Source organism: Lupinus angustifolius, unplaced genomic scaffold (assembly GCF_001865875.1).
Source record: "Lupinus angustifolius cultivar Tanjil unplaced genomic scaffold, LupAngTanjil_v1.0 Scaffold_6_183, whole genome shotgun sequence".
NCBI lineage: Eukaryota > Viridiplantae > Streptophyta > Magnoliopsida > Fabales > Fabaceae > Lupinus > Lupinus angustifolius.
This window is the reverse complement of record NW_017717617.1, coordinates 1-24,811: the sequence shown is the minus strand read 5'-3', so window position 1 is coordinate 24,811 and position 24,811 is coordinate 1. Positions and strand designations below refer to the sequence as shown.

General features: G+C 31.8%; 1 protein-coding gene and 1 pseudogene across 1 annotated transcript; both read left to right on the top strand.

Moving 5' to 3' along the window:
* The first annotated feature begins 15,958 nt into the window (after positions 1–15,958).
* LOC109337483 (transcription repressor OFP14-like) lies at positions 15,959–19,021 on the top strand. The gene is made up of 2 exons (XM_019574461.1): positions 15,959–16,460; positions 18,600–19,021. The coding sequence occupies exons 1-2, from the start codon at positions 16,022–16,024 to the stop codon at positions 19,019–19,021; spliced, it is 861 nt and encodes a 286-aa protein (XP_019430006.1). The 5' UTR covers positions 15,959–16,021.
* A 1,026-nt stretch (positions 19,022–20,047) lies between these two features.
* Positions 20,048–23,754, top strand: LOC109337482 (annotated as a pseudogene).
* Positions 23,755–24,811: the final 1,057 nt, after the last annotated feature.

Below are 24,811 nucleotides of genomic sequence, written 5' to 3'. Positions count from 1 at the left end.
AGTAGTTTATCAACAACTTATAGTAACAGTTTTCTTTCTTTTCAAAGATCTAGTGTCACGTGGCCTAAAGTAGATGTTAACAAACAAAACAATTGCATCAATTATTGAATTCAAAGAGAAGAAGAATGAAAGAAAAATGATTATCAGGTTATATTCCCTCTCTCTCACCTTTTGTAATTATGGATCGGTTATATAGGGTGCAGTTTTGTTTTTTCGTTCCCTCTCCACTCACCACATGTATTTTGTAGTTACCAGGTTAATGTTCTACTCAAAATTAATTTTAATGTTATTTTTATCAAAATAATAAAATTTGTTTTATCTCAAGTAGCTAAGATAAATAAGATAATCACAAAAGGATAACCACATCATATCTAGCTAATTTTATAGATATAATTATGTTAAATATTAACCCAAATAATTAGGGAATGATCATTAAATTTAATCAACATATATACCTATTTTCAATTAGTTGGAAAATTTTGTGCTGTTACAATCTTTCCTCTCTAATAAGAATTTTCGTCCTCGAAAATTAAACATACATTGGTTAAACAAATGGGGATAAGCGTTTATCATGTTACTTTCCACTTCTCAAGTAGCATCTCTATCATCAGTTTGACTTCAAACTACTTTCACTAAAGGAATCTCCTTTCCTCGTAGTTTCTTTGTGCTACTATCAACAATTTTCATAGGTAAAGTCTTAAAAGTAAGGGTTTCTTTCAATTGAATTGAGTCAGGCTCTAAGACATGCGATGGGTCATGGATATATTTTCTCAATTGTGAGACATGGAAAAAATTGTGGAGGTTTGACAACAAAGATGGTAAAGCTATTTGATAAGCAACAAGACCAATCCTCTTTAAAATCTGATAAGGTCCAATAAATCTTAGGGTAAACTTGTGGGATTTCAAGACTCTGCCAATCCCTGTAGTCGGGACTACTCTCATAAAGATATGATCTCATTCTTCAAATTCTATAGGCTTCCTCCTATTGTCATAGTAACTCTTATGTCGACTCTAATCTATCTACATGTTTTCTCTTATCATTTTAATCTTTTCCGTCGTTTCTTAACTACATCGGGTCCCAACACCAAGTTTTCTCCTGTCTAAAACCAGCATATTGGAGTTCTACACTTTCTACCATATAAAGCTTTGTATGGTGTCATGCCAATACTTGAATGGAAACTATTATTATACGTAAATTCAATCAAAGGAAAATTCATGTCCCAACTTCCGAGTTGTTCGAGCATACATGTTCTCAGTAAATCTTCCAATGACTGAATCATCCTTTCTGACTGACCATATGTTTGTGGATGATAGGCAGAACTCAATTTCAGTTTAGTTCCCAATGCAGATTGTAAACTATTCCAAAAGTTCAAAGTGAATCGAAGATCTCTATCTGATATGATGCTAGAAGGAAAACCATGTTGAAAGTGCAAAGAGTCAAGACTTACACGTTTAATGCTAACCGAAGTTTTGATGAAGCAAACGGACATACAAGAAAGCTTGAAGATCATACAACAAAAAACGAGTCGATGACTCATAGGTTGCATCTGTAGACTTCAGATGTTATTATATTTACTTGTATTAGAAGTCTTAAGATGATTGTCTTAGATTTAGTCTAGGTTAGGTAAGCCTAGGTGGAAAGTCTCACAAGAACTAAAATTGAACAAGATTAAAATTGAGACATAACATCTAGATATCTTATGATAAGTAGGCTCATGCGTACACATACATAGTTTTATGCATTAAAGGTATAATATTTTGAAAAGTTATGTATAGCATGTGCATATCATATAGGTTAGGTAAGCCTAGGTGGAAAGTCTTAAGATGATTGCCTTAGATTGAGTCTAGGTTAGGTAAGCCTAGGTGGAAAGTCTCACAAGAACTAAAATTGAACAAGATTAAAATTGAGACATAACATCTAGATATCTTATGATAAGTAGGCTCATGCATACACATACATAGTTTTATGCATTAAAGGTATAATATTTTGAAAAGTTATGTATAGCATGTGCATATCATATAGGTAGTTTACCATATATCGGGAAAAACATTTTTAATACAGTATAATCGATTATCTAGAATTCAATTTGTAACCAGTTTGATGTTGTTAGCATGTTAATCGATTAAGACATAACAAAAAACTGATTTTAAACAGCCCGTTAATCAATTAAGGGGATGAATAATCGACTAATATTAGTATTAGTAGGAATAGTATAAATACTGTGATTCTTGTCGATGTGGCCTAACTTGCATACTTCGAAAATTGTTAGATAGCATACATTTTCATAGATTGCATTGTACTGAGAAAGTGTGTTTAGAAAACCTAGGGAGTAAAAGCATTCTGATTTAGGCTTAGAGATTATTCATTATATGTTGTCTCTAGTTTTCTATGTGTTACATTCTTGATTTCTTTGTAAGAATAGTGAATAAAATATTTTTTTCCGAAAAGAGTGTGAATCATTATTTTGGAAAACCTAATGCATTAAATTTCATTTAGAATTAGGTTCTTGTGGATTTTCTACTTTGTGTTTTAGATTGAGTTCAATTGTTGAATATTAGTATTAAGTACTCAAGTCAACTCAATATATTCTGTTTGAACAAGGAAGTTGATCTAGTTGTGAATTGTTTCACTACAAGAGAGATATCTCGATAATATTCTTAAAGGCTAAAAGGTCTTAGTTCGACCGATACCGAGGCTGAGGCCGATCGCGAAAGGATAGGAGATCTTAGTACATGATTTAGTTAGGTCAAACCTAGGTTGTTAAGCTCATAGGGGCTAAGTTAGGATCAGCTTAATTTTTCTATTTTTGTAATTGGAAGTGTGTTTGTAAACTTACAATTGCAATAGTGAAGAAAAATATCTCGAGATCAGAAGGGGTGGCCTGGATGTAGTTTGTAGTAGACCACAAACGAGTTAGGATAAAAATTCCTTGGGCACCTTTTTCTATCTCTAATCTATTTAATTTCCGTCTTTACTTTGTTGAATAATGGTATTAATATGAATTGTATGCTATAATCTATTTATTGTCTTTCTATAACTTCAATAATCAATTAACTGTGTAAAGATTTGGTAGTTAGTAACTTGATGTGCAAGAAGCCAAAGAATCAAGTAGTACAAGTGTCAAGATAATTGATTATCCACAAGCATAATTAATTAAATATGAGCATTGTTTAAATGATTAACCAAGCATAATCGATAAACTGCAGTCTATTTTAGTTTTGCGCAAATATAGGAAAAGCAGAGTAAGTGATCTGTGACACCTATTCAATCCCCCTTCTAGGTGTATTCTGACATGTAATACCCAAGACATGCAACTTGACTATCTCCTTTATGTACGAATTTGCCAATTTTTCTAAAGAGTATCACATATTTATGGAAAGAAAGTGAGCAGACTTGGTTAGTAGATCAACTACCACCCAAATTGAGTCAAAACCTTTTTTAGTCCTTGGGAAACCTGTCACAAAATCCATTGTAATGCTATCCCATTTCCAAACAGGAACTTCCAACAATTGTAATTAACCACCAGGCCTTTGGTGTTCGATCTTACCCTTCTAACACACCATACAACGTGATACACACTCAGTAACATCATTTTTCATTCCAGACCACTAAAGTATATTTTTCAAATCCTGATACATCTTAGTCGCTCCAAGATGAATACTCAACTTACTCTGGTGGGCTTCATCTAAAATCATTTTTCTCAACCCAACATACTTGTGGGATTTCAAGACTCTGCCAATCCCTGTAGTCGGGACTACTCTCATAAAGATATGATCTCATTCTTCAAATTCTATAGGCTTCCTCCTATTGTCATAGTAACTCTTATGTCGACTCTAATCTATCTACATGTTTTCTCTTATCATTTTAATCTTTTCCGTCGTTTCTTAACTACATCGGGTCCCAACACCAAGTTTTCTCCTGTCTAAAACCAGCATATTGGAGTTCTACACTTTCTACCATATAAAGCTTTGTATGGTGTCATGCCAATACTTGAATGGAAACTATTATTATACGTAAATTCAATCAAAGGAAAATTCATGTCCCAACTTCCGAGTTGTTCGAGCATACATGTTCTCAGTAAATCTTCCAATGACTGAATCATCCTTTCTGACTGACCATATGTTTGTGGATGATAGGCAGAACTCAATTTCAGTTTAGTTCCCAATGCAGATTGTAAACTATTCCAAAAGTTCAAAGTGAATCGAAGATCTCTATCTGATATGATGCTAGAAGGAAAACCATGTTGAAAGTGCAAAGAGTCAAGACTTACACGTTTAATGCTAACCGAAGTTTTGATGAAGCAAACGGACATACAAGAAAGCTTGAAGATCATACAACAAAAAACGAGTCGATGACTCATAGGTTGCATCTGTAGACTTCAGATGTTATTATATTTACTTGTATTAGAAGTCTTAAGATGATTGTCTTAGATTTAGTCTAGGTTAGGTAAGCCTAGGTGGAAAGTCTCACAAGAACTAAAATCGAACAAGATTAAAATTGAGACATAACATCTAGATATCTTATGATAAGTAGGCTCATGCGTACACATACATAGTTTTATGCATTAAAGGTATAATATTTTGAAAAGTTATGTATAGCATGTGCATATCATATAGGTTAGGTAAGCCTAGGTGGAAAGTCTTAAGATGATTGCCTTAGATTGAGTCTAGGTTAGGTAAGCCTAGGTGGAAAGTCTCACAAGAACTATCTCGAGATCAGAAGGGGTGGCCTGGATGTAGTTTGTAGTAGACCACAAACGAGTTAGGATAAAAATTCCTTGGGCACCTTTTTCTATCTCTAATCTATTTAATTTCCGTCTTTACTTTGTTGAATAATGGTATTAATATGAATTGTATGCTATAATCTATTTATTGTCTTTCTATAACTTCAATAATCAATTAACTGTGTAAAGATTTGGTAGTTAGTAACTTGATGTGCAAGAAGCCAAAGAATCAAGTAGTACAAGTGTCAAGATAATTGATTATCCACAAGCATAATTAATTAAATATGAGCATTGTTTAAATGATTAACCAAGCATAATCGATAAACTGCAGTCTATTTTAGTTTTGCGCAAATATAGGAAAAGCAGAGTAAGTGATCTGTGACACCTATTCAATCCCCCTTCTAGGTGTATTCTGACATGTAATACCCAAGACATGCAACTTGACTATCTCCTTTATGTACGAATTTGCCAATTTTTCTAAAGAGTATCACATATTTATGGAAAGAAAGTGAGCAGACTTGGTTAGTAGATCAACTACCACCCAAATTGAGTCAAAACCTTTTTTAGTCCTTGGGAAACCTGTCACAAAATCCATTGTAATGCTATCCCATTTCCAAACAGGAACTTCCAACAATTGTAATTAACCACCAGGCCTTTGGTGTTCGATCTTACCCTTCTAACACACCATACAACGTGATACACACTCAGTAACATCATTTTTCATTCCAGACCACTAAAGTATATTTTTCAAATCCTGATACATCTTAGTCGCTCCAAGATGAATACTCAACTTACTCTGGTGGGCTTCATCTAAAATCATTTTTCTCAACCCAACATCACATGACACACAAATTCTCCCTCTATATCTCAAAAGATCGTTAAATTCATTCTCTTTCCCACTAATGACTAGAACTTTCTTAACTTGTAACTTTTGATTTATCATCTGCATTTCCTTTATGTGATTGAAGAACTCATTTGTCACCTTAAGCACTCCAAAAACTACACTTCTTAAGTTCACTTGAACCGCCAAATTCATATATCTGAATTCCTCTATCAATTTCATCTCTCGCACCACTAAGGCAAACATGTGTAATGATTTTGAACTTAGTGCATCTGCTATCATATTAGCCTTCCAGGGTGATATTAAAGACCAAAGTCGTAATCTTTAAGAAATTCTATCCATTGCCTTTGTCTCATATTCAACTCATTTTGATCAAACAAATATTTTAAACTCTTGTGATCACTAAAGACCTCCAATCTCACGCCATAAAGATGGTGCCTCCATATTTTCAAAACAAAAACAACAACATATGACTCTAGATCATGAGTCGGATAATTTTGCTCGTGTGGTCTTAATTGTCTCGAAGCATAAGCAATGACCTTCCCGTCTTGCATCAACACACAACTCAAACCCTGCTTTGAAGCATCATAGTATACATTAAAGTTATTGTTTGAACATGGAAGAATCAATACAGGTGCAGAAGTCAACCTCCTCACATCTTGTTGTCCAAATAAACGGTTTTCCCTTTCTAGTCAACTTAGTCAATGGCAAAGCTAATTTCGAGAAACCTTCAATGAATTTTCGATAATAACCAACTAGTTCATGAAAACTCTTAATCTCTATTACCAATTTTTGGACAGTCCATTCCATCACGACTTCAACCTTAGAAGGATCCACTACAATTCCTTCCTTAGATATAACATGCCTAAGGAAATTCACAAACTCAAGCCAGAATTCAGATTTTTATAATTTAGCGTAGAGATGGTTGTCCTATAAAATCTTCAGTACAACCCTTAGATGCTCAACATTTTCTTCTTTTCTCTTAGAATACACTAGGATATCATCAATAACCACCACCACAAAAGAATCTAGGTACGGATGGAAAATCCTATTCATGTATTCCATGAATATTGAAGGAGCATTAGTCACACCAAATGGCATAACAAGGTACTCATAATGTCCATATCGTGTTCTAAAATCAGTCTTAGGAACATCCTTTGTCTTAACTTTGAGCTTATGGTAACGTGACCTGAGATCAATCTTAGAGAATACAACAGCTCCTCTCAACTGATCCATCAAATCATCAATTCTAGGCAATGGATACTTTTTTCTTTATTGTTACTTTGTTTAGTTTTCTATAATATGTGCATAACCTCATAGTGCCATCTTTCTTCTTAAGTAATAACACTGGAGCACCCCATGGTGAAATACTTGGTCAAATGAACTTCTTGATCAATAAATCTTCTAGTTGCTTTTTCAACTCAACCAATTCTAATGGTGCCACCCTATAAGGAGCTGCTGAGATGGGTCCATTTCCTGGTACTAAATCAATTGAAAACTCCACTTCTCTCACTAGTGGTAAATTGGGAATGTCATCAGGAAACACATTTGGAACTCACACACTACTGGAAAATCCTTGAACATTGACCTCTTCTCTCCTTCCAAAAAAGCTAAAAGAATGTAAGCAAACGTTCCCTCCTTTAGAGAAGTCTTAACTTTATTGGTTGACATGGATCTTTGACAACTAGGAGTGTTAGAGGTCTCACTAGGTTCACCAAATACTATAGTTTTATCAAAAAAATTCAAAAGTACTCGGTTAGCAGATAACGAGTCCATCCCAATAATTACATCTATTTGGGATAACGGTAAGCATATCAAGTCTATAAAGAAGGATCTATTGTTTACAACAACATGGCACTTTGAACATAAAGTGGAAACTATAATTGGTGCATTGGTAGGGGTAGATACAATCAAGTGAAAGGGTAGGGAATGTACTTATAATCCTAGTTGTTTCACACAATCAAACGATATGAAAGAATGTGTCGCACTCGAATCAAATAACACAAATAAGGGGACGTCATTCACAAGACATGTACCTTGGATCAAACCATCAGCATTTGCAGCCTCATAACCACTCATTGTAAAAACTCTTTGTGTTGCTCTAGGTCTCCCAGCTCTCACCACATTCATACTCTGCTTCAACTTCGGACAAAACCTATTCATGTGTCCAAATTCTTTAAAGCAGAAACAAACATTCCATGATCCCGGACTAATCGCTCCAAAGTGATGTCAGCCACATTTGTTGCACCAAGGTGGAGATTTCATTGGTTGGCCATAGGTGTAGTAGCAGTAGCAGTCTTCAGTCCTTGGGAACTAGGTCCTCGGTAGCCAATAGGTGGAGTGTATGGCTTCTTATTGTCATAAAACATCTTCCTTTTTCCTCTTCCTTGCATATGGTTCCACTGAGGTCCAACATTTATGTGAGGATTCACATTCCTCAAAGCAACATCTCTTGCCTTCATGTCATCTTCAAACATTCTACACTTGTTGACCAGGGTTGTAAATTCATTGATTTCTTGATGGACGAACATCATCTTCAACTCATGCTTCAAACCAATTTCAAACTTGGCACACTTTGATCTTTCATTAGCATCCAGATCATAATAAGGCCAATACTTGGCCAATTCCTCGAACTTGACATCATATTCTCCCACTGTCATGTACCCCTGCTCCAACCGCAAAAATTCCAGATCATTCTTCCTCTTAAGATCTATAGTAAAATATTTTTGGAGAAACTTCCCCTTGAAAGCATCCCAAGTAACTGCCTATTCTTCTGCCTCCATTTGTCACCCAGTATATTCTCACCAACTCTCAGCCTCCTTAATCATCATACAGGAAGCATAAGTCACATTTTGTGCAAATAGCTCGAAAGATCTTTTCTAGCTCTTGAATCCAATCATTAGCAGCATCAGTAAGCAAATCCATCATAAAATTGACTTAGATTGCGCTTACAAAACTCATCCAGTCCATGATATTCAACTGGTCCTTGTGGTACAATTGGATGTTGATTAGGATTATGGTTGACATTTTGATTCAGAATCTACAAATTCTCATTCATATTTTGTAGGGCAACTACCATTTGAGCCAATAAATCATTACGACCACGACCACGTCCAGCTATAATCAACCTATACTCATTGCACATCAGATAATCACAAAAGGATAACCATATAGTATATCTAGATAATTTTAGAGATATAATTATGTTAAATATTAACCCAAATAATTAGGAATTGATCATTAAAGTTAATCAATATATTTATTTCTTTTCAATTTAGTTGGAAAATTTTGTGGTGTTACACAATTGTCCTCTTGATTGAGTTTTTAATTGAAGTCAAGTGCTAATCAAAAGGATATAAATTCTAAAATATTTCATTTTAATATCATTTTCTAATATATATGGGTGTGCTGTTTGATTTGAATTTACTTATCTCCAAAAGTTTTCACAAACATTTATTGTATATTGCTTCGTAATTAAATAATAATTAAAATATAATGTCTTAAATTATAATATTTGGGAAGTTAAGAGAATAGTGAGGACTCGGGTTATATTTGTCTTTCCTCTTTTAGTTAGAAATCATCATTGTTTATTCTACCATATGTAGAAGTGAGAAAGATGATTCATAGTCACAACCGACAACATGATATTTCGTAATTTATCTTCTATGTCCTAGTAAAATATATATTTCTAATATTAATAATTAATCATCAAATAATAAAAACCCTAGGAATAATGAATACTTAATAGTAATCAAAGTAATCACTACACCAGAATTGTTATTCAACAATACTCTAAATTATTATTCCACAATACTTTTGAGTATTGTCTATGTGGCCATAGTAAAATATATGGTTAGATTCAATAGCGTTTTCATGGGTGAGGTAGAGCAAGCGTTGTTATATATTATACATACAAGAGTGTTCGTCAGAGGAACATTTTTTAATATTATACGTACAAAAATGCTCTCTCTAACAAGTATATGTATGTATAACAATCAGCAGCACCTAGTAGAGCAAACAGTATCATATGTGATACATAAAATATCCCTTGCTAAAAGAAGTATTGTTGAATGTTATACATATAACAATGCTTCACCTAACGAGTGATGTTGTATGTATTACATATAACAACACTCGCTCTACTGACCGCACTCATGAAAGCATTGTGTTGATATTCCACATTGTATTGATATTTCACATCAAAAACCAACTGAATAAATCATAGTATTAAGTTATAAGAACACATATATGTAATGAAATATGAATAAATTATAGGATAATGTATCTTACTTACTGTTATATCATTTCAAATGATATGCTTCAAGCTATCCAACATCTTATCATTCCAATAGCTAAATAATATTGACACAACTTGTCTAATGATAACCCAATGTAGCATACTCATATGTTGTTATCCTTCGAGTTACATTTTTGACCTTTTATTTTTCATTCAACTATTAACTTAATATTTTTACTTCTAGCATGAAAGACTTTCTTCATCGTTGTCACCCAACATAAAATATTTTTTGATTCGGGTAGCATATCTACATAATTAACACTTTACTATTTTATATTTGCATCTCTTTCAAGATTCAATTGTAGTATAGTATAGGGTTATGTCAAACCACAAGGAATTACCTAATAAAAATGTATTCATACTTTGTATCTTTTATCAAAAGTAATAAAGTAACAATTAAAGTTGTTTTTGTTATTTTATGAACTAAGAAACATGAAAAAGTAAAGAACTAACTATTTACAAATTCATGAAGGGAAAATTGATTTGAAAGATAGAATTATATCTTGACTCAAATGATTTTGAAAATATTACAAGTTATGTGTTATACTTTCGGTTAATTCCACACATCATTTTTAAATCCTTCATCTAGTGTCCTAGAATGATAAGATGATTTTTAAACCTTATGTAATACACTAAATAATAGTTATGTGTCACTCGTCGGAGTAGGTTGTCACACCCTACTTCAGGATCCATTAACATCATTTAACCTTGAACATAAGTTACTTAAAATAGATGCTTGATGTGGCAAATGAACTAAGGTGAAGGTTATACTTTTTAGTTCACTTGTCAACACTTTAAGAAGAAGCATTTTGGATCTTTAAATTAAGTTTTAGGTGATCAAGCTAAAACCGCATTAAGAACTTCATAAAGAATCAAAACTTAACTAAAAGTAATAACTTGAATGTATTGGATTCAAAAGATGGTACAAATGAAGAAAAGAAATAATCTTACACCATAATCCAAGTCAATATATAGGAGCATGAGCCATCTATCCAAGGATGAGATGCTTTTGATTTCAAATGAGGTTACAAAATCATGTTTTTGCACCTCATTTGCCAACGTCATTCCCTTTGAATTTCTATGAACTAAAAGCCTAAGAATAGCCTAAACACTCTCAAATGAGAGAGAACCGAAAATGAAATAAATGAGAAGAGATTATAAAGAATATACAACTATGTGCAATCTTTTAAGTGAAGAAATAAAGGTGCCTTTTATAGGTATTCTGGACCGCCAAGCTTCACTTCATGGTCGCCTAGCTCACTGGTACAAGCTAGTGGGTCAGCAGCTTGTCCCATCTTGGACAGCTAGCTTGGACAGCTTATTGTGGGCTAAGTTACGTACATGGTGACATCTCATACTTGCTTGTTCAGAATATATGTCATGCATGAGGTCATGTACTTGGCCTTCAAGTAAAGAATAGGCAAGTTGCTTGATGAGTTGACCAAGCTTTATTCATGGCAAGGTTTCTGACTTGTCTGGTCGCCCAGCTTGAGCTTGACCCACGCCCAGTTGCTTGGTTCCTTCAAGGTGAAGGAACCAACCTTTCTTCATGGATGGGTTTGGTCTTGGCCGCTTAGCTTATGTAGACCCACGCTTGGATGGTTGGTTTCTTCATGGTGAAGAAACCAACATTTCTTCATGGTGAAGAAACCAACATTTCTTCATGGTGAAGAAACCAACATTTCTTCATGGTGAAGAAACCAACATTTCTTCATGGTGAAGAAACCAACATTTCTTCATGGTGAAGAAACCAACCTTTCTTCATGCCGAAGCAACCTTTGTTCCATGATTTTTGAGTTGATTTTAGTTGATTACTTGGCACTTTTGGGCATGATTTCTTCAAGCCTAAGTCATCTTTTTGGTGACAAGCTTAAGCACACAACATGTCGTACTTAGCTTGTTTGTTTTGAGCTTTTTCCTTTGGACTTTTAGCTTTTGATTTGGCATGCATTCTTGGTTTTCTTCTAATTTAATCAATTTCTTACAAAATTCAAGGGAAACTTGGACAAGAGGTAATAAAAAATTATATTGTCCAATAATGCAAAATTTATTTAAAAAGTGTTGAATTAAGTTGGTTTTCACATTTTTGCATAGGATAAGTGTCATAAAAAAGTATCTGTAAATTAGGTATTTTTGGCACTTATCAAAAGCCTATAAGAATAGTAGATTCAAAATGCTTAGGGATATACTTGGTGTAGTACGTATTTGAATAATAAAAGGATGTCTTACCATTATGATAGAATAGGAATTAAGAGGGGGTATTTAGAAATAATTTCATTTATGATAAAGTAGTTAAGTCAATTCATGTTTGCTCTACTATTTCTGGAATGTGCAATTAGGAGTTGTAATTGTTTTAGTTTCTTTTCATTTTCTTAGATTGTTTCCAGCTTTTGTTAAATACACAGCTTTACTCTCCTTGGAATACAACAAGGGCATTACACATATATCTCAAACTTCTTCTCCTCTATATTCAATTTCCTCTACTCTTTTCGGTTGCTTTAACAATATAGTTCACTCATTTACCTTATGTATCATGTGTCGAGTTCTTAATACCATAACATATTAGGCTCATTATAAAGAAGTCTTGACAGAAAAATTGATCATACAATTCAAATTAAGTGTAGTGTATCATGTGTGATATTGTGTGCATGGATATTTTTATTGCATATAGTAGAAGTGGATTTTATGGTGGCCCTAATTCTTATGGATCATGATAGAGATAAAGGTTTTTGTTTACTCATTACTCTATTGTTTGGCTTAGGCTGTTGCAGACTTTATCTCTAAGCTTGGTTACTCTTTGATTGTGGAGAATTGTATTTATTTTATGTTCCTCATGCTTGTTTGTTACCATTTTTATGGCTGCTTCTACAACTACAATTTATTGTAAAGGTCCACAGTTTTTTGCATTGGGCTTTTAGCCCAAGTTCATAAAAAAGTAGAAGAATTTTGGTTTACTTATTTAAGCATGTGACTCTACTTTTCATTATTATATTCATGTATGTGTAAAATACTATTAAAATATTACTATTATATTTTATTGTTATACTTTTTATTATTATATATATTATCTATTCTTATTCTATAGAATGTAGAGAGATCCTCACTTACGGAAAATTAGACTTTTAATTATTAGGTAGAATAATTATACTCTTAAAAAATAGAAAAGTACAAGAATAATTACCATTAGGACTCAAAGTAGATCTCTACATCACAAAAGCCATTAGTTTCTAGCTTGATTTCCTTATAAGAATTTCCCTCTTGAACAGATTCTTAATCAAAGTAAGGTGCTAATCTATGTGGTTATTATATATATATATATATATATATATATGTGTGCGCACTTGGAATTTGTATCTCCAAAATTATTTTATAAGAAACATTTATCTATACTAATATATAAAGTCAAAATGGGCAAATCAATAATTAAACAAACATAATTTCTATATTCCAATTTTGTTCTAATTAAAATAGTGCTCATGTTTAAAGCACATATTTAATGTGTTTGATCTTGAATTTCATTTTCAATTTAATTCTATACATTTTCTTCTACATTAAAAAGTTAATTTTAGATTTATCATTTAACTAACTAACAATATTGTCTTTCACTAAATTCTATTCATTTGTTTTTGTGGTCACTTTTGTTTCTTTGATTTTGCATATTAGAAAGCTCATTTCAAATGATTTCAAATTAGAAAGTTGACACTTTTGTAAGAATTTCTAGCATATAAAGATGGTACACTTAATCTTGGCCAAATAAAAAGAATACGGGTTGACGAACACGGTAATACCAATCATTAGTTAGATATAAAGTGGAATATAAAAGCACACATTTGTATTATATAAATCATAATCAACAAAATGTGACTTTCCACACTAATTTGTTTCCAAATTCTTATTTTTTTTTATAAATGGAGGGGATTCACTTAACATCTTAACCATTCCTTTTAGAAAAATCTAATGTTTTAAATTATTGAGTAGATTTAGACCATTTGATTTTCCTAGAATGAATGACTAAAATGTTGAATATGTTTTTTTAATTTACTCTTAGAGTAAGTTGATCCCCTCTCTTTTATAAAAGTTTAGAAGAAAGTTTATTTCATTCCTAAATTAAAATTAATCAAAGATTGTCAAACATTATTAAAGAAAATTCCATAAAAATGTCAAACCTTCCATTAATTATAAAATAAAAAATTTATAAAACAAGTTTGCCATATCTAGTCAAACTGTCTGATCATATCCACTTTAACTAGGTTTGCTTTCAAGTTTTAGTTTAGTAGAGGAGAGTGCTTTAAGTGAGAATAGTTAGATGATATAAAAATTGTGAGAACAATAAATATGAGTCATACAATTAAATTAAATATGATAATAAATAAAAATTACTTAGTGGTCATATGATGAGCTAAAAAAAGTCATATGCATTTATCTTTTAATCTTATCTATTTAATTAAGATTTAATAATTCATGTTAATGGTTCTCATTTATCATAATCATATATGTTTACTTCACTCCCTACTTAATATGTAAATTTCACTATAAATATTAACTAAGATTAGTGGTTCTTCTTGTTTTCCAAAGGTGATTGTCTACTCTTTATATTAGGGGTTTTTAAATTCAAACTAGTCCAAAAAAAACTGAAAATCAATCCAAAAAATCGAAACTACAAAAATTGAATTTGTTTGCATTGTGATGGAGTGATTTTTCTAAAACCAATTGGTTCGATTCAATTTTTGTTGTAATTTCAAGAACCAGACTAATCAAGACCAATTTGATACTTATTACACCTACACATAAAATAAAAAGGGTTTTAGTTCTAAATCCAATTAGGCTTGCAATTTATAATCTAAAGTGTACATTTTTCTTATTTTCTAATAGTTAAAAGTGTTATTACTTATTAACACTTTCTTATTTATTTTTATGTATATTTGAATTTGGCACTTTAAAAATGTATTGAGTTTGTTATTTTCAAATAGACATATGTTTTTACATGAAAACTTTGAAAGTGTATTAGAATTATTATTATTTTTATTAAAATCGAAATCAGACAGAAATTACATATTTTTGGTCGGGTTAGATAGGATGTCTTTAGGTAAATTAAAAAAACTGAATCAGACCATATGTTATCTATGTCTTCCGATTAAATAATTTTTTCCCTGAAAACAAGTTCAAACCAACTGTGAACACCTCTCACTCATATAATTTTTTTGCAAAAAAATACAATAAAATATTAGATTTAAATTCACAGTTTTGACGTTACATTATGGTATTAAATTAAATATTGTTATTGAAAATTAACTTATATGTTATACTCTTTTTTTCCGGGGATTAAATGTTTACCATCCTTTTAAACACAATTAATTGTGAAAGTATGTTTGTGAGTTTAGTTTTAGAATAGAATAAAGAAAAATGAAAAACTTTGCAATTATATTATCGATGTCTTTCACGACTCTCATGTCTTCTCTTTCGATTCATTATTACCCTTCTAAAGAAAAAATTATGCAATTCAATTAATGACCAGAAAAATTATGGTTATGGCATAAGCTATTGTTTCAACGGGATAAAATCTAGTGTCTCAATCATATATCTCAACTTCCTAATTAATTGAAACAGAAAATAATTGATAATGTAAAAGAATATAACTTATTGATCAATTATAAATACGTAATAACAAGAAATCTGATTTTGTTAATATATCTTGTCTCTCTCTTCTTTTTAAATTAAAAATATCCCAACATAGTCACCCCAAGGTATTGCCAAAAGGGAACATATTTTCCCCCTTATTTATAATTAGTTAAAAAATATATTTAAATTAAAAATTTAATAATTAAGTATTTTTATTACCAATCATAAATGATATTATATGAAGTAACATACATTTTGAGACAGGAGATATTATCCCTTCCTAAATGGGGAACAAAATCTCATATTTACTCTCCAATTTTGTAACAAATATTAGGACATCATGATTTAGGAAAAGTATAATGTCCTTTGAATCTAATTATTAATTATCTACCCCATCCCCAAATGCACATTGAGGACATAAAACATTGATGTGTCAAACATTTGTTTATGCTCATCTTCATTTCCTTGGCCACATTACAAAATTCCTAATCCTTTTAACTCAAACTTCCATTAGCAAAACCAACTAGCCAAACATCAAACATGCCTAAGAAGATTCAAAAGAGTCTTCAAGACTACCTCTCCAAGATTAAGAATCATCACTCACAAATCCATATTCCCTCTAAGAAATGGATACTCCCGGGTTGCAAGCATTCTAGGACCACTTCTTTGGTCATAGAAGACATTTCTCAAGATCCTTCTTTATCCAAGAAAAATGTTGATAAGAAAGATCTTGAAGCAACCCTAGCAGATATTCATCGTTTTCTCATGGAGAACTTCAAGTCTTTGTACATCAAAGATGATGAAGAAATCCATGACACAAAAAGGGTTCATGATGATGATGAAGAAGAAGACCATAGCCATCACAAAGATTCAAAGCAAGGCCCTATCCTATTCGATGAATCACCATCAAAGCTTTCTGACTACAACCGATTCTTTATGAAAGGTGACTTCTTTAGCTCATTAATTGAGAGAGATTCGTGTAAGTTTACTATCGATACATTTTTTATGTGTTTGGTATATTATTAACTATTCATAAGTATTAATTTTATTTAAAAAATCAATGATCATTAATACACTAATATTAGATGATATATTAATGGCATGATAACTTGTTTTCATGTTGTTGATGCATAGACTATTTTTTTTTATTAAAATTATTAGTTCCTATGGGATAAAAAACTTTTTAAAATTAGTTATATAAATAATTGATACATTTACACCATAATTATCAATATTGTATTGGTTATTTTAATTGGAAAACCGGTGAATCAATCTTCTTATATCGCATATGTAATTAAATGAGTCAAAACTGAAAAATATTGGTCAAATTTTATCGTATCATACCATTAGGGGTAGAAACATGCAAGATTCCATATCATGCGACCTACAACTAGATAGATTAGATTTTTCGTAAGCAAACCAAACTCATACTTTTTAGAAAATTTAGCTTAACACATCAGACTTCATGACATCTAGTTATATTATAAAATATTTAATTATTTAATAAAATTTATATATATTATAATATAAATAATACTATTATAATATAAATAATATTATTATATACTCATTTTAATATAATAATATAATTGTTAGTGTTAGATAAGTCTATTTAATATGTTAATCTATTTAAAGGTAGATACGTTAATTTAAAGGCTTTATAACATAATATGTCTTTAAATAAGTTAAAAAGTCATGCCAAAATTTTAAATAGGTTAGATCTAATCTTTAATAGACTAAATTCATATTTCTATATATTATAGTTTGACCACTTTAAAGCAAATCATGATGTAACTTGTTTTTACCCTTATATACTATAGAAACCGATTTACACATTGTAAATCAGTATAACATTGCAATAAATGGCTTATACGTTGTAAATAAAAAATATTTATAAATTTATTATATTAATTAAACATTATTGTATTACTATATAAATATTATGACCAACTTGATATGTGGTAATTAGTGTATACAGAATATTTTGAAAAGAGGTTGGAGTATGATTTTAGTGTCCAAAAAGAATTTTTGGGTTATATAATACATATAAAGAAATTAATCAGTCCTATAAAATCATTTATTTTAATTTTATCTTTAATTTGATGATAGTTGGCATTGTGCCTCAAAGGTTCATACTTGTTTTTGCTTTGAATCTGTTTGGATTTTCTTAATATGTTAATGATTTTTGGTAATATGTTAATGTTTTTTTTTTGGATTTTGGTAATATGTTAATATTTTTTTGGATTTTGGTAATATGTTAATGTTTTTTATATTTTGTTCCTTTAATATATTTGAGTTATGGATAGTTTTCTCCATCATATTAGCATTTATGTTTAATTTGGTTGATAAGAAAAAATAAGAAGAGAGAAAGAGGTAAAAAAGAGAAAGAGAAGAAATAAAGTAGACTTTTATGATGTTTGATATAAGAGAAGAATGAGAGAAAATGAATAGAAAGAAATATTTTATTCTCTTTCTCTTTTGTTTGGTTGGATAGAAAATGAGAAGATAAAGATGATATTATAATTCAAATGACGAAAACGTCCTTAAAATAAAGAGAATGGAGAGAAAATTGTTATTTTATTATTAATTAAAAATAAATATTATAATTTTAAATTATATATGTTATTATAATATCAATTAACTTTTTTAATTGATATTTTTTTATATTAAAAAAGACCTATGTATATTAGCACTATTTAAAACTAATAAATAGAGAAAATAATGAAGGACATTTTTGAGATTTCAACAAAAAAAATTCATTCTCTCTTCCCTTTCTCTCCAAAGTAGGAGAGAATACATTTATGGTGAGTCTCGCCTACTTTTTCTTCTCTTCTCATCCAAAGGAGAGAAAGATTCACTTTCTCTTCATTCTCTCTCATCCTTTTCTCTCCATTCTATTTCACCTCAAACAAAGATAGGCTTAATAAACTTCGACAACTGTATTAACAATCAAAATAAATAAGTTTACAATAACTTTAACTACATTATTTATATGGACAAAAATACTCCAATTTAAAATACTGCAATCATATTTAAATCTAAAAAATATATAGTATACAAATTATTTGATTTACATTTATGCATTTGAAACTTCAATGTATTTTGGATCTACTCTTAAATATAGGTGATAAAGGAACATCAAGCTCAACAACCTCAACCACAACCTTCGATGATTCATTATCTTCAATTTCTCATCTTGCAAAAGATCAGAATGTGGATCAAACTAATCCTGAGTATGTAGTGGTTCTCGCATGTTCCTCAAACCCTTATGACGACTTCCACCAATCCATGAAAGAAATGGTGGAAGCCAGGTTGAGGAACAATGAAGTAGTGGATTGGGATTACATGGAGCAACTATTTTTCTATTACATGAACCTGAATGATAAGAAGTCATACAAGTTCATACTCAATGCTTTTGTGGATTTGGTAGCTGTTTTGCGACCACAGTGGGAGACAAGTGATACTATATCAAGGGCACATAGTGTTCGAACTGTTAGGAGTGGCAAGGAGGTGCGGAAGAAGAATAAAGAAGTAATGTAAAAAGCTTCGGTTATAATAAGGTTTCATGCTGGTGAAAATTTCATGAAAAAAAATATGTATATATTGATAGTCTAAAAAAATTTACATTGTCCACCATTCATTTTTAATTATTATTCACCTTAAAATAAAAGTAATATAAATAAGAAATGAATGATATATTGACTGTATATAAAATCTTTATATTATCGGTATATAAATATTTATTTCAAGTTTTGTTGTTCTAGATAGTTATGAAAATTAAACATGTACATGACTTGGATTGATTTGTTATGGTTGTTTTCTAATGTTTTCAATCCTTTTTTATTTGTTTTTCTTAGGGCTATCCCTTATATTTGTGATAAGAGAAAAATGTATGTATTGAGGGTTATATATTGTTAGTGATTATACATTATTTATTTTTAATTATCATTGATTCTTCATTTTTTTTTTTTAAAAAATAGTATAAATGAATTGTAGATAATACACTGACTATATATAAATATTTATACCAATTTAGTATAAATCTTTACAGACACTTATTGGTGATTAAGTCATTATTAGCAAATATATAAGTCTAGATATTATCATCCTAAATTCTAAATGAAGGTTCCAAGAGATTGAATAAAAATCATCACTTTTATAGAACACATGCATCCTATAGTATGCTTCTTTTTATTTTATTGTTCTTATTATTATGAGGGAAAAGTTATTCCTGATCCCCATCTTGCACGGAACATGGTATAATATAAATTAGTAAAACATAAGCAATAAACAGGAATTGAGAATGAGAAAAATATTAGAAGAAATATGGTTTAAATGTTAATGTTGCAATGATATAGGATATACAAGAACCAGAGTCATCTTTTTTTTTGTTACTACCAAAAGTATTCGAGAGTCGATATAACTCTTGAAAGTAAGAACCGAGAATAAAATTGGTTCTCAATTCTAGCTAGCTGATTATGTGAGCCTTAAACTAAAACTACCTACCATATTATAATTGACAAAGTAGTTTAAATTAACAAATAAATCACATGTCTTATCTTTGATATGGGTTTGTGCCATACTGTGGTGGATTCAACTTACATGGTTCCTTGCTTCACTTGGTGCATAAATCTTATACATCCTATCAATATTATACTGTAATGCACAATCTTTTATATCCATGTGCATATTCTGATGTTGCAGGTTCAGGCTCCAAAGAAAAAGGTTGAGAAAACAAACATTTCTGTAGCAGAGTTAGTTTATGAGGCAATGACACATGTGGATGCCCAAAAATCTGTAGAGAAGGAGTTTGAAATGGCTTTGCATGATCGTGTGATGGAAGAAAGGAAAGACAAGAAAAATGTTGTTGAGGCTTATGTTTATGACATGAGAAACAAGGTGGGTACCTGCCAAAATACCCGCAACTAGTATCGGCAAATGATTGCTGAAACTAATTTTTCTGCTATCATTTCAGCTTGATGACAAATATGAAGAGTTTGTGACTGCTCGTGAGAAGGAAGGTTTTGTTGCCAAACTTCAGGAGGTGGAGGACTGGCTGTATGAGGATGGTGAAGATGAAACTAAAGGTGTATATGTTGCCAAACTTGAAGAACTAAAAAAGGTAAGAAGTTCATTGGTAAAAGATTGTTTGTAATTAATCACATGACTATACTTCAAAAAAAAATGGTCAATTGTTAGGACTTAAGCATATAAGAAGAGTCAAACACAAAAAATATCAATGGTTAGGACTTAAGCATATGAGAATAGTTCAAACCAAAATACTAGTCTATTAGGTAAGGGAGCCTATGGCTTAAAGTACCATATTGAGTTTGCAATCCTACTCAAGCTGTGACTCCTAACAAAGAATCTATCATTAACTCTTTCACCTTTTTGTGTGCTAAAATGCAAATTAAATGAAATACAAATATAGCACAATTTCACACTTATCAATATTTCAATACTTGTTTTGTAATGTTATTGGAGAATCATGTAGGTGCAGCAAGGTGAACCAGTTGAAGAGCGTTATAAAGAATATATGGAAAGTGGTACTGTGATTGATCAGTCCATCTATAGCAATAATAGTTACAGAGAAGCTGCAGTGTCAAATGATCCCAAATTTGATCACATTGAAATCAACGAGAAACAGAAGGTTTTGCTCATCTACTTTCTAGCTTTTGTTTCTTTAATGGCTGCCATGTCTTTATGTGGATTAACTTATTTTATATTTCCAAACATCATATAATTGGAAGCCCCCAAGAGTACTTTTAAAAAATTGCGTTAGTTTAGTAGGGTAAGGTCTAACTGTAACCCTGATACGCCAGATCAAAGGTTCGTTTTTTGGGTGATAATTGTTGTTGGGAGGGTCAGTCATGCATCCTTGAAAGAGATTAGTTTCTTACTCATAGGATGAGAGGATACATTTTAATCTTTTTTTTTCCTTTTTGTGTTGACAGGTCTTAACTGAATGTGTTGAAGCTGAGAATTGGCTTAGGGAGAAGAAGCAGCAACAGGAATCGCTTCCTAAGTATGCCAACCCTGTACTCTTATCATCTGAAATAAGAAAGAAAGTTGAGGTTGTTGATAGGTATCATTTTCAATTCTTGATGAGGGACTGTCAACAACAGATAAATTGCATCCCAAAGACTTATCAACAAAGCCCAATTAAACTGAATCCAATAACTCTCAAACTACTTGAAGTTTCCGTTTTTAGAAAGTTGTTTGTTTTCAATTGGTTTTCTGTTTTTCTGGTATACTATTTTAGTAGTATATACCTTTCTTAGATTCAATCATAACTTCAAGATTTCTATTCATTCTTTTTCAATAATATCCACAAGTATTATTTCATCACTTTCTTTGCACGTTTTGCTATCTTTTGTATCTTGCATCAAGCTTAATTTCAAGCTTCTATTTCAAGGTCCATTATCACGCATTGTTCATCCCTTTCATCTTTCACCATGGCAAGTTACAACTTTCACATGGTATCATAGCACCTTCTATGAAGGTGTCTCTGCTGCGCCATCTTGCCTTTGAATCACAGACAATCTTTCTTCTATGTTCCTTCCCTACCAAATGGCAAACCAAATCATCAATCCAATTTTGGATCCTGAAAGTCCTTTCTTTATGCCCCCTAATGAGAACCCTGGAGCAGTTTTGGTTTCTTCCCTTTTGAAAGGAGACAACTATCTTAGATAGCCCAGGGCCATGAGCATGGCACTAGAGTCAAAGAACAAACTTCAGTTCGTGGATGGATCTCTACCAAAACCAGCACCAAACGACCCTCAAATTTTTTTGGGCATGGAGATAGCCAAATCCACTCATGGAATTGCCCTTTACAAGAGAAAATACACTCTGGATTTCTTGGATCAAAACCTGTGTCCACACCAATAGAATACAACACTAAACTTCATGCTCATTCAGGTGACCTCCTCTCTAATGGATCATCCTATAGAAGATTGATGGGAAAGCTTCTCTACCTCATACACATCCGTCCAGACATCTCATATTCCGTTGGTATTCTAAGTCAATATCTAATTGCTCCTACTCAACTTCACCAAACCAGTGTGTATAGAATTTTAAGGTATCTCAAAAATTCACCAGGAAAATGTATTTTCTTTCCTTCCTCAAACACAACAATAATCAAAGGGTTCTCTGACTCAGATTGGGGGGCATGCTTGGATACAAGAAAATCGATAACAGGTTGGTGCTTTTATCTAGGAGCTTCATTGGTTTCATGGAAAATTAAGAAGCAAAATACAGTTTCAAGGTCCTCTGCAGAAGCGGAATATAGAGCATTAGCAATGACCTCTTGTGAACCTCAATGGCTTGTCTTCCGCCTAAGTGATTTTGGCATTTCTCACCCTGCTCCTGTCAGCATTTACTGCGATAGTAAATCAGCCTTGTACATTGCAGCAAACCCGGTTTTCCATGAGAGAACCAAGCACGTAGAGATTGATTTCCATGTGGTTTGAGAGAGAGTTCAAAACAACACCATTCACCTTCTTCCTATTACTTCTTCTTCCCAAATTGCAGATGTTTTCACCAAGTCCTTATCACCAACACCATTCCATACTTTAGTTTCCAAGCTTGGCATGTTAGATATCCACATACCAGCTTGTGGGGGACTGTCAACAACGAATAAATTGCAGCCCAAAGACTCATCAACAAAGCCCAATCAAACTCAATCCAATAACTCTCAAACTACTTGAAGTTTCCATTTTTAGAAAGCTGTTTGTTTTCAGGTGGTTTTCTATTTTTCCGGTATACTATTTTTAGTAGTATATACCTTTCTTAGATTCATTCATAACTTCAATATTTCTATTCATTCTTTTTCAATAATATCGAGAAGTATTCTTTCATCACTTTCTTTGCACGTTTTGCTATCTTTCATATCTTGCATCAAGCTTAATTTCAAGGTTCATTATCACGCATTGTTCATTCCTTCATCTTTCACAATGGCAAGTTACAACTTTCATAGATGTTACTAGTGAACTTTTTTGAGAAATATATTGGATTCTTATTGTATACTTTTTTGGTTAATTATTCATTGTGTTTTCTTTTGACATAGTATGCGTTCTTCACACTTCATAGGTTCTATAAGCCGATTATGACGAAACCAAAACCAGCCATACAAGCTACTCCACCAACACCAGCAACTCCACCACCTTAGGGAGATGCTAATGGCAACGCTGATGAGAACGCAGGTGCCACCAGTAGTGAGGTCTCACCAGAGTCTACTGAACCAATGGAGACTATTGATAAGTCAAAGAATGCAGGTTCAATATAATTTTTGTTGTTGGTTTGTTCTCAAGTACCTTGGTTGAAAAGATTTCAGCTAATCAAATCTTGGTTTGCTAAAGTAATTTTTAGTTTATGTTCATGTTGGAAATTCCTTATAATTGGTGAAAAACCAATCCTAGGATCTTGAATTTCATGATTCTTACGCACATATATGAATCAAAGGATGCAGGGTCATACCTGAATCCATGTTCCTGAATGTGTTCCTTTGATCCACATTTTCTGAAAGAGGTTTTGTGGTATGATGACCTTCCTCAACCAAATCTCTGATTCCTCTTGGGACTTGCGATTTCACTTTGGTGGGGAGAGGAGAAAACTGAATTTGATTTGGTGTATTGAGGACCATAACCTTCCTTATGTGTTAACTTGTAGGGTTCTCATTATCCCCTATGGGTTAACCTGATAGGTATCCACCCATTACGCTCATATCTGTTATCAACTTTTAGAAATCTAAGGGGTGTCAGTAATTAGATCACTTATAATGTAACCCCGAAAATAAATAGTTGATATCATTGTATCAAATATATGATGCTCACCTTAATTAGAAATTTATAATTTCTAACAATCTCCCACTTGAGCTTCATATCTTCATGATACAATTATATCACAGGTTCTTTAGGCACGCATATGTATGCTATTTACGTTTAGACTTCTCCTTAATACAATTTGGTCCATCTCATATATCAACTATGGAACCACCGCGACTTTCATCACATTTAAGTGTGACTCGACCACGATGATCACCATATTAATATACTCAATGACATAGATCAAATATGGATGAGTGACATGGAAATTTCATGCAATGTGATCTCAAACATGTCTATTTCCAACTGGTCCTTCTTTATTCTTTAGTGAGATCAATCCAAAGTCTTTAATTGCAACACAAATGTTACAATGTACAATTTCAAATTGAAACAATAATCAACTTTATTATGCATAAAAACTGTATATAATATCCAAAGCAAAACATAAAACATATAGACTCCCACTAAACTAAGGTACCCTAAGGAACAACACCCATATGAGCAACAT

Bases quoted from the DNA above. Each gene is read 5' to 3' on its own strand.
- LOC109337483 (XM_019574461.1), top strand. From the start codon at position 16,022: ATGCCTAAGAAGATTCAAAAGAGTCTTCAAGACTACCTCTCCAAGATT. The intron at 16,461-18,599 runs GTAAGTTTACTA...ATCTACTCTTAA, and splicing joins ATTAATTGAGAGAGATTCGT to ATATAGGTGATAAAGGAACA.